Source organism: Bufo gargarizans, chromosome 4 (assembly GCF_014858855.1).
Source record: "Bufo gargarizans isolate SCDJY-AF-19 chromosome 4, ASM1485885v1, whole genome shotgun sequence".
In the NCBI taxonomy this organism is placed as follows: Eukaryota; Metazoa; Chordata; class Amphibia; order Anura; family Bufonidae; genus Bufo; species Bufo gargarizans.
The window spans coordinates 527,498,985-527,516,057 of record NC_058083.1 but is presented as its reverse complement, the minus strand read 5'-3'; the positions used below and the strand labels follow the sequence as shown (position 1 = coordinate 527,516,057).

General features: G+C 44.2%; 1 protein-coding gene across 1 annotated transcript in view; it reads left to right on the top strand.

The window, feature by feature from the left end:
- Window positions 1-17,073, top strand: part of PLB1 (phospholipase B1) — a 112,710-nt gene that overhangs the window by 23,470 nt on the left and 72,167 nt on the right. The window contains exons 8-17 of the mRNA XM_044291323.1: window positions 1,088-1,170; window positions 2,075-2,141; window positions 5,021-5,104; window positions 5,462-5,512; window positions 6,525-6,608; window positions 6,719-6,788; window positions 11,236-11,294; window positions 11,871-11,944; window positions 12,222-12,265; window positions 15,542-15,650. Of these exons, the coding sequence (XP_044147258.1) occupies window positions 1,088-1,170; window positions 2,075-2,141; window positions 5,021-5,104; window positions 5,462-5,512; window positions 6,525-6,608; window positions 6,719-6,788; window positions 11,236-11,294; window positions 11,871-11,944; window positions 12,222-12,265; window positions 15,542-15,650 (725 nt within the window). The remainder of the gene's footprint in view (window positions 1-1,087; window positions 1,171-2,074; window positions 2,142-5,020; window positions 5,105-5,461; window positions 5,513-6,524; window positions 6,609-6,718; window positions 6,789-11,235; window positions 11,295-11,870; window positions 11,945-12,221; window positions 12,266-15,541; window positions 15,651-17,073) is intronic.

Below are 17,073 nucleotides of genomic sequence, written 5' to 3'. Positions count from 1 at the left end.
CTGGCATATATCTTATGGTAAATGACCCCCTATATGTCTATACATTTACTACCCACCTGCCATCGTCATCATCATCATCAATATTCCGCTATCATTGCCACCGCAGGATATAAAATACGTGGCAAAGTGATCTCATAATGAAATAAACATTATGCTGTGATATGTACTTGCCACTGACTAATAAAATGTTACGTGGAAACCACCAACAAGCTGCTGCTGTCATATAAATGTCCTATAAATGAATCAACTTGTGTTCATGTACGTTGGGGAAAGGGCTAAGTTACATAATTGATTTCTTCAAATCGCTATATGGAAACCATCAACAAGCTGCTGCTGTCATATAAATGAATCAACTTGTGTTCATGTACGTTGGGGAAAGGGCTAAGTTACATAATTGATTTCTTCAAATCGCTATATGGAAACCATCAACAAGCTGCTGCTGTCATATAAATGAATCAACTTGTGTTCATGTACGTTGGGGAAAGGGCTAAGTTACATAATTGATTTCTTCAAATCGCTATATGGAAACCATCAACAAGCTGCCGATGGATCTGTTAGTGTTGTGATTAATAAGATGGTAAGTATTTGACTTCTCTGGTTGCTATATGGAAGCTGCTGTTGATGGATCTGCTATTTTATTCATTATGTTCATAAACCTTAGCGAAAAGGCTAAGTTAAATAGTTGATTTCTCCAACTGCTATGTGGAAACCATCGACAAGCTGTTGCTGATGGATCTACTGTTCTTAATACTTTGAGCACACAATGGCGTCCTGCCGTGAATGGGGAATATATTCCCCTGGCACCCAGCTCATCCATATGAATTTCCAAGGAAAGTTTTGACGATTCATAAGTTAATCGACCATTTGGATGTTCACACTGTAATAGGTTTTGTTATTCAGCTGAACTTCCTACCGTTTCACACAAGCCGTAATAAGATTATAAATTGGCAGTAGCATGCATGTTGATGGTTTCCAGGCAGATGTTATATCTACTAAAGGTAAAAATTTAAGTGGAAATTCCACAGATAATGGATTTTCTATACGTCTTTTCTATACGTTCATCATCTGAACCTCTATTATTCTGCAGCTTCCAAAGACCTTTATTAGTTTGGTGGATTTAACGCTGCTGAGCGGCCTCTACCTCTCCTATCCGCAGAATGCAGAGATCAGGTGGGTTCAGAGTCTATAACAGATCACTGGTTATTATATCCTTATCACGGACCTGGCTGCACATGCAGATTGGTGTTGGGAGATCCTGCCAAAAGTGATGCCAACATCATAGGAAACAAGGACGGACAGGCTGGGTTTTATCCTGATGCATCGTATCAGCTGATCTGAAAGTGTCTGCTTATGAGAGGATAGCGATAAACTGATTTCAGCGGCCACCGTGTAATACTTCATTTCACCTGCGGTGGTGCTGCAGGAAAACTAAGCACTTGCTGGTGGATTCTACCATAGATTACAGTTTACCAAAAACGAGACGCCTTGTGATCAGCCCTTTCAATATAACCAGCAGAATTATGTATGCAGCTCTGGATGTGACTGGAGTACAGGACATTATACATGATAAATGAAGCAGAGGATTTAGGAACTTACTCTGTCTGCACTCTTCTGATTTAGGGCTCAAGCATGCAAAAAACGGATCCGCAAAAAATACGGATGACGTCCGTGTGCATTCAGCTAGCCCCTAATAGAACAGTCTTATTGTCCGTAATGCGCACAATAATAGGACATGTTCTATTTTTTTGCCGAACGGAAATGTAATGCACATGGAGTAACTTCCGTTTTTTTTGCAGACCCATTAAAATAAATGGTTCCACATACGGGAATGGACACGGAAAGAAAATACGTTTGTGTGCATGAGCCCTTAACCTGCTGCTTAGCATTAGAGCTGGGATTTAGGGCTCATGCACACGAACGCATTTTTTTTCCGTGTCCGTTCCGTTTTTTTTTGGGGGGGGGTCTGATTTTTTGCGGACTGCAAAATACATAAGGTCATGTACATGAGCCCTTAATCATCTGTATACTCCTAGTTGCCTGGCTGCTGATGGATTCCATACTTGTTTCGTTTCAGGAAGTCCTGTGAGTGTTTCCGGAAACCTTCAGACTACAGTAAAGCCATGTTCCGCTTCTCTTTTCAGGTGAGGCGTGACAACGAATCGGAATGTGGCAGGAAATATTTAGGTCCTGCATCAAATGCACCATGAATCCTATGGCCAGATTCCTCAGTAAAACCGATAGATAGTTATAGATCCAGTCTAGCCAGTCCCTGGTGCGTTATACGCGTGATCCCTACACATCTCTGAGGGTTTGTTACAATGTATCCGCGCAGATAAAATGTATCGATTTGGAGAGTTTAGAGCTCAGATCATTTTCTAGACTGGATACAATTGTAGCAAACCTTTAGCGACAGGCTGTTAAACTGATCCTCGGACCCGACCCATGGACTACTCTCCCATTATGCTCTCTGGCCCCATCTGATAAACACGATTATCCCATAAACACATGACGAGACATTTTCCTATCTAGAATTCCATCTCAGAGTTGGACCGTCCTGCGGAGATAAAGTCTCCTCCGCCATTATCACCAGGATCACGGATGAGTCAGGAGACGCTGGTGATAATATTAATGACCGTTATCTGAACATCTTAAGACACAGTCCAACGTCCTTCCATTCCACATCCAGCAATTTCTTCACAATCCCCTCCTTCCATTGAACCCCCTAGTTAAAGTGTAACTGTCATTATTTTTTATTTTTTTTGTGATGTATAGGGGCAGTGACACTGACGATTTTTGTAATATACTTTAATTACTGAAATCGTACATTTCTATCAGAAAAATAGCTCTAAAGTGGCCCATTTTAAGCCTTGGCAACGCTCCTCTGTCTTCTGTTTACATAACAGTGGAGACTTGCTCAACACTGACTGTTATGTAAACAGAAGACAGAGGAGCGTTGCCAAGGCTCAAAATGGGCCACTTTACAGCTATTTTTCTGATAGAAATGTACGATTTCAGTAATTAAAGTATATTACAAAAATGGCCGGTATCACTGCCCCGATACATTACAAAAATAAAAAAAAGAATGACAGTTACACTTTAAGATCCTGGCACCCGTTTTCCTACATGCATATACTGTATATACTGTCACTGTATATAACGGCATTGTATAATACTATAGAAGGGGCCCTGACAATAACATCTTTCAGTCCTCCTCCTGGGTGGGCCGCTTTTCAGTCCAAAAAATTTAAAATGTGGCAAGGTCCTCATACACCGCCGCTCCACCCTGCGCTTTCACACGTATATTCCGCGGACTATAGTAATTAAACAGTTCCTTTATTCATAAACCCATTTGATATTCCATAAAAACATAAAAATCAGTAATACATTCCGTATTCTATTCTGCCATGTTCAGACTGCTGCGTCTCCGTGCGCTACAATCCATGTGCACTCAGTCAGCATTTCCATACAGCAACATCCACAAGCGCTGGAGCAGCAATACTGCACAACGCTGAAGAGCAATGTTTCGGTGGACACGCCCCCTTTGTCAAACCCCTTCAGAGTTCAGCCCACTTTCCCTGCTTCCAGTATAACTATGCCACTGGTGCCCATACAATAGTTCCAGCTATAGTAGAACCCCTATAATACTTGTAGCTATGTTAATGCCCATTTAATAGTCCCAGCTGTAGTAGTGTCCATACAATAGTCCCAGCTGTAGTAGTGCCCATACAATAGTCCCAGCTGTAGTAGTACCCATACAATAGTCCCAGCTGTAGTAGTGCCCATACAATAGTCCCAGCTGTAGTAGTGCCCATACAATAGTCCCAGCTGTAGTAGTACCCATACAATAGTCCCAGCTGTAGTAGTGCCCATACAATAGTCCCAGCTGTAGTAGTGCCCATATAATAGTCCCAGCTGTAGTAGTACCCATACAATAGTCCCAGCTGTAGTAGTGCCCAAATAATAATCCCAGCTGTAGTAGTGCCCATACAATAGTTCCAGCTGTAGTAGTGCCCATATAATAGTCCCAGCTGTAGTAGTGCCCATACAATAGTTCCAGCTGTAGTAGTGCCCATACAATAGTCCCAGCTGTAGTAGTGCCCATATAATAGTCCCAGCTGTAGTAGTGCCCATATAATAGTCCCAGCTGTAGTAGTGCCCATATAATAGTCCCAGCTGTAGTAGTGCCCATACAATAGTCCCAGCTGTAGTAGTGCCCATACAATAGTCCCAGCTGTAGTAGTGCCCATATAATAGTCCCAGCTGTAGTAGTGCCCATACAATAGTCCCAGCTGTAGTAGTGCCCATATAATAGTCCCAGCTGTAGTAGTGCCCATACAATAGTCCCAGCTGTAGTAGTGCCCATACAATAGTCCCAGCTGTAGTAGTGCCCATATAATAGTCCCAGCTGTAGTAGTGCCCATACAATAGTCCCAGCTGTAGTAGTGCCCATACAATAGTCCCAGCTGTAGTAGTGCCCATACAATAGTCCCAGCTGTAGTAGTGCCCATACAATAGTCCCAGCTGTATTAGTGCCCATACAGTAGTCTCCACCATAGTAATACCCACACAATAGCAGTGCCAGTTATTTGAGCTATTGTACCCAAATATAGCACCAATAGTACCACTTCAGAAATAGTGCCCATAAGTAATGCCGCGTGATGTTGTCAGCAGCCATGACAGACATACATTGCCAAATTGACGGCGCTCATTATGTTCCTGTTGCTGGTGCCAGTGGCACCTCTCTCGCCAGTTTAGTCCCCAGAGCAAATGCCCCCCTGCTATGCCCCTCATGAGCTGCATTATTATATCTGCCCTGCAATATTTGGCTCTCGAGCTGTTGCAAAACCACAACCCACAGCATGTTGGGTGTTGTAGTTTTGCAACTGTCTGAGAGCGATAGTGGTTTACAGAGACCAAAACCTAAATTTGGGAGACGATGTGACCTTCCATAGCTGATCTCCTCTAGATCCCCCCCAGATCCTGTTACTCTCATAACCCCCCAGTGTTTTTTCTTCCCCAGTCGGCCCTGGAGAGACTAATCAGCTCGGAGAGATACGACACCAGGGGCGACTTCACTGTCACCTTACACCCTGTGCTCCATATGGTGAGTACCACATGAGACTGGGTCCTGCAGGCATATTACTCCTGGTCCCTATGACAACACTTCCTGTCAATGTTTATGGCTTTTTTAACCTTATCCTATCTGGACACACTTGAATAGATGTGGACTTGGATGTGGCTGGTGATTTGGGGGTGTACTGCATTCGTATCACAGTATGAACCACCAGAGTACAGCCAGGAAGAGTTGTCATGAGGACACTAAGGCTGTTAACCCTTGCAATGCTTTTACCGTGTTCACTAATGGTTCCTATATAATTTTGAAGACAATTTAGCACAAAGATCTGAGGATCTCAATTATATTCATAGGATGTGAATCATTTTGCAGGTTGATTCTGAGAAGAAGAACATTAATAACTACGGGGATGTTTATGAAGTGCAGTGCTCACAGCAGGTAGGTCCTCATAAGTAAGTGCCCCCTAGTGTTGACTATCTAACCACAAGGGTCTAGCACTTTTTGGGTTATTTCCCTTACTACACTTATTCTGTCCTTCTTATAATGGCTCTACATCCACTGACTTCCTGCTGAGTGTACTTAGACACAGCAGCCAATCTGAAGAAGCAAAGCCGCAGTATAAAGCATGAGGGAGGCAGAAATAAAACCAAAACAGCGTGAGCCTCTCAGATAAGATGAGATGTTCTTTGACTCCCAGTAGACACTCCAGTTAAAGGGACACTTATATCAGAAAAAGGTAATTTTTAAACTCAATATTTACAGATTTTTTGAGTTTTTATCTTCATACTATGTCATTGAAAATAAAAAAAATAAAAAATCTTGTCTTTCTTTAGCAGTCAGCACAGAAATATATATAAGACAGGAAACCTATTGTTACTTTACTGCTCCTTGGAAGGCAAGATATTATCTGCTAGTGTAATAGTAGATTTGTAGAATTGGGATAACGGTATGACGCCCACAGAAGAGCATGCACTTATCAGTGTAATGTCTGATGCTCTAATTGAGTCATTTATCCTCTTCTCTCTGGCTGCAGTGATGGTCTGACTGAGAGAGTTAAGAGAGACTGCTGTGAAGGAAAGATGTTATCCTCTAGTATAATAGTAGGTTAGTAGAATCGGGATAACTGTACAATAGGTCTATGGCTAGGCCTAGATAAGATACCCACATAAGAGCAGAGATCCAGCCACTACCCAGCAAATATGCAGAGAATCGGACAGACAGACGACGCTGCACGTTGTCTGGCCTATTCCCAGCATTCTCTGTGGGAACAGCCCCACAATGTTATGGAGTCATCAGATTTAACGCCCTCATTCCATAGACTCTATTGGAGCATACATAGGTAAGGGGGAGCTCTGCTCACAGTGGACTGCCCTTTAAAGGCTTTGCTGGGTTTAGATCCCCCTTTTATATTCTATATAACACGCCGGCTGGTCAAATGCTTTATCCGCAGGACTCCGTCTTCTTGAACACACATTTGAACAGTCCATACCTGTGGCTGAAGGACATGATGCAGGTGAAAGAGAGCCGAGCACAGGTAAGAAACCTAGCTAGGTGGCCCTCCGACTGCTTAAAGAGCAATTCCCTAATATGCAATGTGCAATAACCTGTAATCTGTATTCTGAAGTATGCCCCTTATTTTTACAGCCTCGGGTATACGGGTCCAATTTCTCCTGCATTAACCACCTGTCCCCTTCAGATACAGTCCCAACATCAGGTAAGTCCCAGGCCATGATGAGAACACGGGTCGGAGCATAAAATATTCTACCGAAATATCCATTATATATGTGAGGGCTCCTTTAACCCCTCAAGGACCCTTGCCGTACATGTACGTCACAGCTGAACGTGACTTAAGGACCATGGACATACATGTACGGCAGGCTGAACGGGCGGGTACAGGAGCGGCACCCACCCGATCAGCGGCACGGACCCGGCAATCACTGGCAGCCGGTTCCCTGCTGCATACGCCGGCATCGGCTCTACAAAAATATCACACCTGAACCCCGTAGAAAAAATTAAATAAAAACTGTGCTAAAACAACCATTTTTTTGTCACTTTACATCACAAAAAGTGTAATACCAAGCGATCAAAAAGGCGTATGCCCCCCAAAATAGTACCAATAAAACCGTCACCTCATCCTGCAAAAAAATGAGCCCCACTATAAAATAATCGGGCAAAAAATAAAGAAATAAATGGCTCTCAGAATATGAAGACACTAAAACATGATTTTGTTTTTGTTTCAAAAATGCATTTATTGTGTTAAAAGTAAAAAAATTAAAAAAATTGACATAGTAGGTATTGCCGTGTCCGTAACAACCAGGTCTATTAAAATATTACATGACCTAACCCCTCAGATGAACACTGTAAAAAATACAAATAAAAACGGTGTCAAAAAGCCATTTTTTGTCACCTTATATCACAAAAAGTGTAATACCAAGCGATCAAAAAGTCATATGCACCCTAAAATAGCGCCAATCAAACCGTCATCTCATACCAAAGAAAATGAGCCCCTACATAAGACAGTTGCCCAAAAAAAAAAAAAAACTATGGCTTTCAGAATATGGAACACTAAAAAATTATTTGACATATTTGGTATTGTCGCGTCTGTAACAACCTGCGCTATAAAAATACCACATGATCTAACCTAACAGATGAACATTGTAAAAAGCAAAATATAAAAACGGTGCCAAAATTTTTTTGTTTGTTACCTTGACTCATAAAAAGTGTAATATAGAGCAACCAAAAATCATATGTACTCTAAGCTAGTACCAACAAAACTGCCACCCTATCCCGTATTTTCCTAAATGGTGTCACTTTTTTTGGAGTTTCTACTCTATGGGTGGTTTATACTATGTAAGGCTACTTTCACACTAGCGTTCGGGTGTCCGCTTGTGAGTTCCGTTTGAAGGCTCTCACGAGCGGACCCGAACGGATCCAGCTGGATCCCCGTCCAGCCCTAATGCATTCTGAGTGGATGCGGATCCGCTCAGAATGCATCAGTCTGGCACCGTTTGTCCTCCGCTCAGCAGGCGGACACCTGAACGCTGCTCGCAGCGTTCGGGTGTCCGCCTGGCGGTGCGGAGGCAAACGGATTCGTCCAGACTTACAATGTAAGTCAATGGAGACGGATCCGTTTGAAAATTGAGCCATATTGTGTCAACTTCAAACGGATCCGTCCCCATTGACTTAGGCTACTTTCACACTTGCGTTCGGGGCTCCGCTTGTGAGTTCCGTTTGAAGGCTCTCACAAGCGGCCCCGAACTGATCCGTCCAGCCCCAATGCATTCTGAGTGGATGCGGATCCGCTCAGAATGCATCAGTCTGGCACCGTTTGTCCTCCGCTCCGCTCAACAGGCCGACACCCGAACGCTGCTTGCAGCGTTCGGGTGTCCGCCTGGCCGTGCGGAGGGCAAACGGATCCGTCCAGGCTTACAATGTAAGTCAATGGGGATGGATCCGTTTGAATATGACACACTATGGCTCAATCTTCAAACGGATCCGTCCCCCATTGACTTTACATTGAAAGTCTGGACGGATCCGTCTGAGGCTACTTTCACACTTAGAATTTTTTTAACATTATAATGCAGACGGATCCGTACTGAACGGAGCCACCGTCTGCATTATATGAGCGGATCCATCTCAGACGGATCCGCTCTGAACGCAAGTGTGAAAGTAGCCTAAGCCCCACAAAGTGACTTCAGACCTAAACCGGTCCTTAAAAATTGGGTTTTGGAAATTTTCTTAAAAATTTTAAGATTTGCTTCTAATCTTCTATCGTCCCAAAAGAAGAAAATGGAATTTACAAAATGATCCAAACATGAAGTAGACATATGAAAAATATAAAGTAATAACTATTTTATAAAATTTTGTATTTTTTTTATAAATATAAATTAAATATTTTCACTCAAATTTACCACTGTCATGAAGTACAATATGTGACGAGAAAACAATCTCAGGATGGCTTGGATAAGTAAAAGCGTTTTAAAGTTATTACCACATAAAGTGACACATAAGGGTAAAAAATGGCAGGGTCCTGAAGGGGTTAATGTTGCTGTGATTCAGTGTTTTCTCTCCCCCCACTTGAAAACACTGCTTTTTCATGCAGCCGCCACTAGGGGGAGCACAAAGTAAATAGTTGTAATAATTCCTAATCACTGAGCTCCCCCTAGTGGTGGCTGCAGGCAGCTAGCTTTGTAATAAATAGGCAGCAGGAGATTTGTCAATGTATATTTGCCAATTTTCTGGTGTAAATACATTGAGAAATATAGTGTTCAGAATAAGCGCCATGTATTTAAAGCACCTTTCCTGCTTTTTCCGACATAAAGCTAGGATAAAGTGGGTGAGACCAAAGGCAACTTATTTATTACAATTTGTATTTAATCATAATTTCTTTCTCTTGATTAAAAAAAAACAAAAAAACATTAATTTCTCAGAAATCTGGGGCATTGCGCATGTTCTTGGAGTGTGTGCCGCACTGGAAAACTAGGTGCAGGGGGCCTTCTACTGAGTTTTGCTATGAGATTTATGTACGCCCCTGTGCCCAGGGATTTTAAGCAGAGTATAGATAAAGCTGGTTCACTTCCTTGCATTTTGTAAACATAGTTAGGCACCGGAGAGGCAGTTCTGTCAGTGTTAGGTAACAATCTGCAGAAGCCACCTTGACGTTGGTAGATGGGCCTGACACAATTTTGATAAAAAATGTGCAAAGAGCCTCCATTTTTCATGTATAGTAGGTATAGTACCACTGTAATCCAGAATAATCTCTAATCCCTACTTCTATTGTTTGCATGTGTAACAGTGTGCTGCCAAAATGAAGACCCCAGACCAGACCCCAGACCAGACCCCAGAAAATAATATAGGCACCAGAATAAATAAAGACCCTAGAACTCAAGGCCTGCAGGCATAATTTTCAGTGAGCTCCATGAAGGTCGGACGCCATAAAGAAAGCATGAAGTGCTGACGCTTGTAGCCATGCCTCACCTCCGGGACATGGGCGCTACCATATGCTTCACAATGGACAATCTAGTGAGAACTCGACACCGTGAGGTGCAAATGTTGCGAAGCCTTTATAGACGCTCACTCTTTGGTTGGTGGTTGAGTTCTGGAAGCCGCCAAGCCAACAACAGAGCGAGCGACCATAGAAGCCTCGCGAGAGTTGCACCTCACCAGGCCGAGTCCTCGCGGGATTGTCTATAGCGAAGCGTCTTGCAGCAGCCATGTTCCAGAGGTAAGGAGTGGCTACAAGTGTCAAAACGTCCTGCTTTCTTTATGGTCTGAGTCCCCACTACAGTCCTCACTCAACTGTCTGTTCTTTAGTGACCAGAGAATTACATACAGGCCTTTGAAGACAACTATAATGCTGATGTGGCCTTCGGTGATTCTTCTGTCCTAGACCAAACCCCAAAACAAATACATACCCCTGAGTAAATAAAGACCAGTCCCCAAAATAAATACAGGCGTCCTGTTAAACCCCAGAGAAATATAGGCCCCAGAATAAAGACTCTAAACCAGTCCCCAAAATTAATATATACCCCATAAAATAAAAGGGGCGTTCACTGTGGATGTTACTGTTAAGGGGGCAGGCCACTGTAGCGGTCACTGTTAAAGGGGCAGGCACTGTGGAGGTCACTGTTAAGGGGGCAGGCACTGTGGAGGTCACTGTTAAGGGGGCAGGCACTGTGGAGGTCACTGTTAAGGGGGCAGGCACTGTGGAGGTCACTGTTAAGGGGGCAGGCACTGTGGAGGTCACTGTTAAGGGGGCAGGCACTGTGGAGGTCACTGTTAAGGGGGCAGGCACTGTGGAGGTCACTGTTAAGGGGGCAGGCACTGTGGAGGTCACTGTTAAGGGGGCAGGCACTGTGGAGGTCACTGTTAAGGGGGCAGGCACTGTGGAGGTCACTGTTAAGGGGGCAGGGAACAATGGAGGTCACAGATAAGGGGACGGTCCCCTATGGCTGTAGAGGTCTCTGTTATGGGGGATACTGTCAATATCTTTTAACGACACACGCAAACATTAAATGAAATAGATAAAATATACCGTGCGAAGCCGGGTCCTTCTGCTAGTATATTATATTTCATATACATGTATGTTTTATTCTTATGATACCATTACATTTTTATGTCGCTGTTGTAAAGCTTCTGATTCTAACCCAGTTTGGCTTTAGTTCACAGTCTGAAGCCTGCAGATTTTAAAGTAATTGCTGCATTGGGAGACTCAATTACTGTAAGTACTGACCTTTCAGGGCATTTTCAATGTCTTCTCTAGTGATCAGCAGGTCCCCGGGGTCACTGAATGTTGTGGTATATCCTAGTGATTTATGACAACATTATGAGATGTGAATGACCCCTTAGTAATGTTTTCCAGAGCACACTTACCATCTTGCTAAGTGCAAAATTTCAGCTTCGAGTCTCCCTTGCCCCTGCCTCTGGCAGTCTTTGGAGGCTAAAGGCACAATGTTTAGATCACTGGTAATCTAGGGTAGTTAAATAGGTTTTCCCGGTTTTTATATTTAATTTATACTGATGATTTATCCTGAGAATGGGTCAACAACATTAAAATCTCAAAAAAAAACTTTAACGAATAAATGGTGACAACCTGGGTGATCAAAGTACTTGAGGGGTTGAACCCAGATCCTTGGTGGTCTACTGTACGAAAGAAGTCAATGTGAGCATTTGTGGTCTAGATTGAAGGTAACCCACGAGAGATGTTAGTGGTTTAGGGTATTTAAGGGGTCAATGCCTATATTTCTGATGTCTAGATCAGTGAAGGGGCTGATATTCATACTCATTACTATTACAGGCAGGTAACGGCGCCGGTGCATTTGTTATGGATGTGCTAGATGTGGTGACCGAGTATCGTGGATTATCCTGGAGGTAAGAAGAAAGAGGGGTCCAAATAAACTCAACGCATGTCCTGGGCGTCGTTATAACCTGGTCACCCCATGCCCATTCGGCTCTCCTCGGAGGGCTGAGTAGGGGCTACACAGAAAGGAATACCAACGTGAGAAATCAGGTCCACCATGCTTGTATTTTAGTCTTTGACATATCTCAAGTTTTGCTAAAATGTTTCCCTAAAAATATGCATACTTTAAGGTATACTGTACATTATACACGTTCTGCTCATCAACACTCTTACTCTTCCTTCTAACAGCATCGGTGGGGACGAGGACCTCAGTAATGTAACCACTTTGGCAAGTATGTACCTTTATGGAAATGTATTTACATTGAAAGGGTAATATCATCCAAAATAATAATACAAAAAAGCTGAATATAGGCGGACATGAGTGGATATGATATTATTACTGCCCCCCTGGTCTTTTTGCACAGGCAGTGCAAATAAAAGGAACTAGGTCAATGGTCACGCCGTGCAAATAGGGTCCAAAAAGCACTAGGTCCACTCGTCTTGGTTGAACAAGCACCTAGATGAGACCCCATTAGTATTTTCTGTATGTACATTCTGGAGCATCTATAGTATAGATTCTATACCATTAAAGAGGTTGTCCCATGAAACATATTTTCCATTTTTCAATCCAGTGCCTGGACATGAGTACTTTTGTAACTGCATGTGGTTAAAAATTCAATATAGCCACTGAGTTATTCAATAAAATATATCTGTGTAGTGCCACCTGCTGTTTGTTCTTTTACGTATTTCTCTGTCCTGCTCGCTGAGGTGGTTGCACATGCTCATCCTGATCTATCTTGATGACAGTCCCATCTACTGTTAGAAGCTGTGACAGTTACAGAGAGAAAGCTGCAGCAGAAAAGACACACCCCTGAACTATGATAGGGAGAGAGCTGCAGCAGAAAAGACACACCCCTGAACTATGATAGGGAGAGAGCTGCAGCAGAAAAGACACACCCCTGAACTATGATAGGGAGAGAGCTGCAGCAGAAAAGACACACCCCTGAACTATGATAGGGAGAGAGCACACCCCTGAACTATGATAGGGAGAGAGCTGCAGCAGAAAAGACACACCCCTGAACTGTAATAGGGAGAGAGCTGCAGCAGAAAAGACACACCCCTGAACTATGATAGGGAGAGAGCTGCAGCAGAAAAGACACACCCCTGAACTATGATAGGGAGAGAGCTGCAGCGGAAAAGACACACCCCTGAACTGTAATAGGGAGAGAGCTGCAGCAGAAAAGACACACCCCTGAACTATGATAGGGAGAGAGCTGCAGCAGAAAAGACACACCCCTGAACTATGATAGGGAGAGAGCTGCAGCGGAAAAGACACACCCCTGAACTATGATAGGGAGAGAGCTGCAGCAGAAAAGACACACCCCTGAACTATGATAGGGAGAGAGCTGCAGCAGAAAAGACACACCCCTGAACTATGATAGGGAGAGAGCTGCAGCAGAAAAGACACACCCCTGAACTATGATAGGGAGAGAGCTGCAGCGGAAAAGACACACCCCTGAACTGTAATAGGGAGAGAGCTGCAGCAGAAAAGACACACCCCTGAACTATGATAGGGAGAGAGCTGCAGCAGAAAAGACACACCCCTGAACTATGATAGGGAGAGAGCTGCAACGGAAAAGACACACCCCTGAACTGTAATAGGGAGAGAGCTGCAGCAGAAAAGACACACCCCTGAACTATGATAGGGAGAGAGCTGCAGCAGAAAAGACACACCCCTGAACTATGATAGGGAGAGAGCTGCACCGGAAAAGACACACCCCTAAACTATAATAGGGAGAGAGCTGCAGCAGAAAAGACACACCCCTAAACTATAATAGGGAGAGAGCTGCAGCAGAAAAGACACACCCCTGAACTATGATAGGGAGAGAGCTGCAGCAGAAAAGACACACCCCTGAACTATGATAGGGAGAGAGCTGCAGCGGAAAAGACACACCCCTGAACTATGATAGGGAGAGAGCTGCAGCGGAAAAGACACACCCCTGAACTATGATAGGGATAGAGCACACCCCTAAACTATGATAGGGAGAGAGCTGCAGCAGAAAAGACACACCCCTAAACTATAATAGGGAGAGAGCTGCAGCAGAAAAGACACACCCCTGAACTATGATAGGGAGAGAGCTGCAGCAGAAAAGACACACCCCTGAACTATGATAGGGAGAGAGCTGCAGCAGAAAAGACACACCCCTGAACTATGATAGGGAGAGAGCTGCAGCAGAAAAGACACACCCCTGAACTATGATAGGGAGAGAGCTGCAGCGGAAAAGACACACCCCTGAACTGTAATAGGGAGAGAGCTGCAGCAGAAAAGACACACCCCTGAACTATGATAGGGAGAGAGCTGCAGCAGAAAAGACACACCCCTGAACTATGATAGGGAGAGAGCTGCAGCGTAAAAGACACACCCCTAAACTATAATAGGGAGAGAGCTGCAGCAGAAAAGACACACCCCTAAACTATAATAGGGAGAGAGCTGCAGCAGAAAAGACACACCCCTGAACTATGATAGGGAGAGAGCTGCAGCAGAAAAGACACACCCCTGAACTATGATAGGGAGAGAGCTGCAGCGGAAAAGACACACCCCTGAACTATGATAGGGAGAGAGCTGCAGCAGAAAAGACACACCCCTGAACTATGATAGGGAGAGAGCTGCAGCGGGCAAGACACACCCCTGAACTATGATAGGGAGAGAGCTGCAGCAGAAAAGACACACCCCTGAACTATGATAGGGAGAGAGCTGCAGCAGAAAAGACACACCCCTGAACTATGATAGGGAGAGAGCTGCAGTGGGCAAGACACACCCCTGAACTATGATAGGGAGAGAGCTGCAGCAGAAAAGACACACCCCTGAACTATGATAGGGAGAGAGCACACCCCTAAACTATGATAGGGAGAGAGCTGCAGCAGAAAGAGCACACCCCCTGAACTGTAATAGGGAGAGAGCTGCAGCAGAAAAGACACACCCCTGAACTGTAATAGGGAGAGAGCTGCAGCAGAAAAGACACACCCCTGAACTATGATAGGGTGAGAGCTGCAGCAGAAAAAGACACACCCCTGAACTGTAATAGGGAGAGAGCTGCAGCAGAAAGGACCCCCCTCCCGAGCTGCCAGCTAGAAATAAATGTAGCAGAGCAATTGGAGCAATGAATGGGAAGAGCTCTGGTTCCATGTGAGTTACAGGGCTGGTTCTAATTTTCTTAGAGTCTGTCATGTATTATATGATTTTCATATTTTACATGATACAGGATAACCCATTTAAATAAGACCATGTAACTGCTAAGGGGCTCGAAATAATAGAGGGCCCAGCTAACGTCAGCCCTGCCTCCCTTCCTTATGACCTGTGTTGATAAGCACAGGGTCCTTGCTCTCACCAGCAGCGGAAACCATGTTCATTTTTGCTATATATTATAAAATGATAATTTGCAGACCCTCGGGGTGCAGAGCTATCAGTCTATGTCATAACATGGGGGAAACAACTGGGGGTGAATGGTGGGTAAGGTAGGATAGAAATTAAATTTGCAACTTTTACAAAAGCACTTTTTGTCTTACAGACATCCTCCGGATGTACAACCCAGATATACAAGGTTACTCGATAAGGAGGGGATCCCATCATTTACCAAATTCAAAACTCAACCGCGCCGTTCCTGGAGCAAAAGCAGAGTATGTACTGGAGATATGAGACCAATCGGACTGATTTCAAAGTATTTATGTTTCCCACATTCTTAAAGGGGCTTTTCAAAATTTGTGTTATATGATACAAGCCACTCCTCTAACTCTGCCCAACCCCCTTTGTGCCCCCAGACTGTAGTTGTGACCACTAGAGACATGTTTGGGTAGACATCCTCTGATTATACACATTCTTCCTCATCTTCTCCATTTGGATCAGACCACCATGATGATTTCTCTCAGACACCTCTTATCTCTTTGCCCCACAGACATGTTTCTTGACTTTTCCATCATCCTCCCCTCCTGGTGATCCTATCCTCCTTCTATCCCCAATATTCTGACCGCTGTGCCCCCCATGACCCCAAATACTATACTTCAGAAATAATAGTGCTATACAGATAGCCCCCCTTCCACATTAATTGCAACCCCCCAAAAAAGCCCCATTAATAGTTATAATTCTCTCCCAGAGTGTCCTCATTATTAAAAGTGTCCCCTACAGATCCCTTAATAGTGCCAATGCCCCGCTAGAATGCCTCCATTAGTAGAAGTGCCCTTATATTGTGCCCAATAATAATGCCCTCATTGTACTTACAGTAGTAAAAATGCCTCCATAGTAGAAATTTTTCCCCCCAAAGTGCCTCCAGGAGTTATGTCCTATAGTGCCCGCCATAGTTATAATGCCCCCTATAGTGCCCCCAGCAGTTATCATGCCCCCCCTATAGTGGACCCATTAGTTATCATGTTCCCCTATAGTGGCCCAGTAGTTAGAATGCCCCCTATAGTGCTCACAATAGCTATAACGATCCCCTATACTGGTACCAGTATTTATTATTCCCCCAAGAGTGTATCTGGTAGGTACAGTACCCCCACAGTGCCCCTAATAGTTATAATGCCCCCATAGTGCCCCCTGTATTTATAATGTACCCTATGATGCCCCCAGTACTTTGAATGTCTGCTATAGTGGCCCAGTGCTTATGTGCCCTCATAGTGCTCCTGATAGTTATAATGCTCCCACAGTGCCCCTAGTACTTATATAATGTCTCCTATAGTCAGTGGCGTACATAGAGAAGTAAGGGCCCCAAAGCAAGGATCAAACGCCCACCCACAGGATAGAAGGGTTTCTGCCTAAACCCTTTTTAATGACCCTTGGGCCATTTTTCCACTGCCTCATTTGTTAAAAGTTGTTTGTTTAGAGCAGGGATGCCCAACCTGCGGCCCCCCAGCTGTTGCAAAACTACAACTCCCTACATGCCCTGATAGCTGTAGGCTGTCCAAGCATGCTGGGAGTTGTAGTTTTGGAACAGCTGGAGGGCCACAGGTTAAGCATCCCTGCTTAAGAGGGTAGAGTCCTGACCAGGACTCAATAGAAGAGGAGATGATCCCAACTAAGACTGGACCCCCTCTTGCCCTGGGTCCC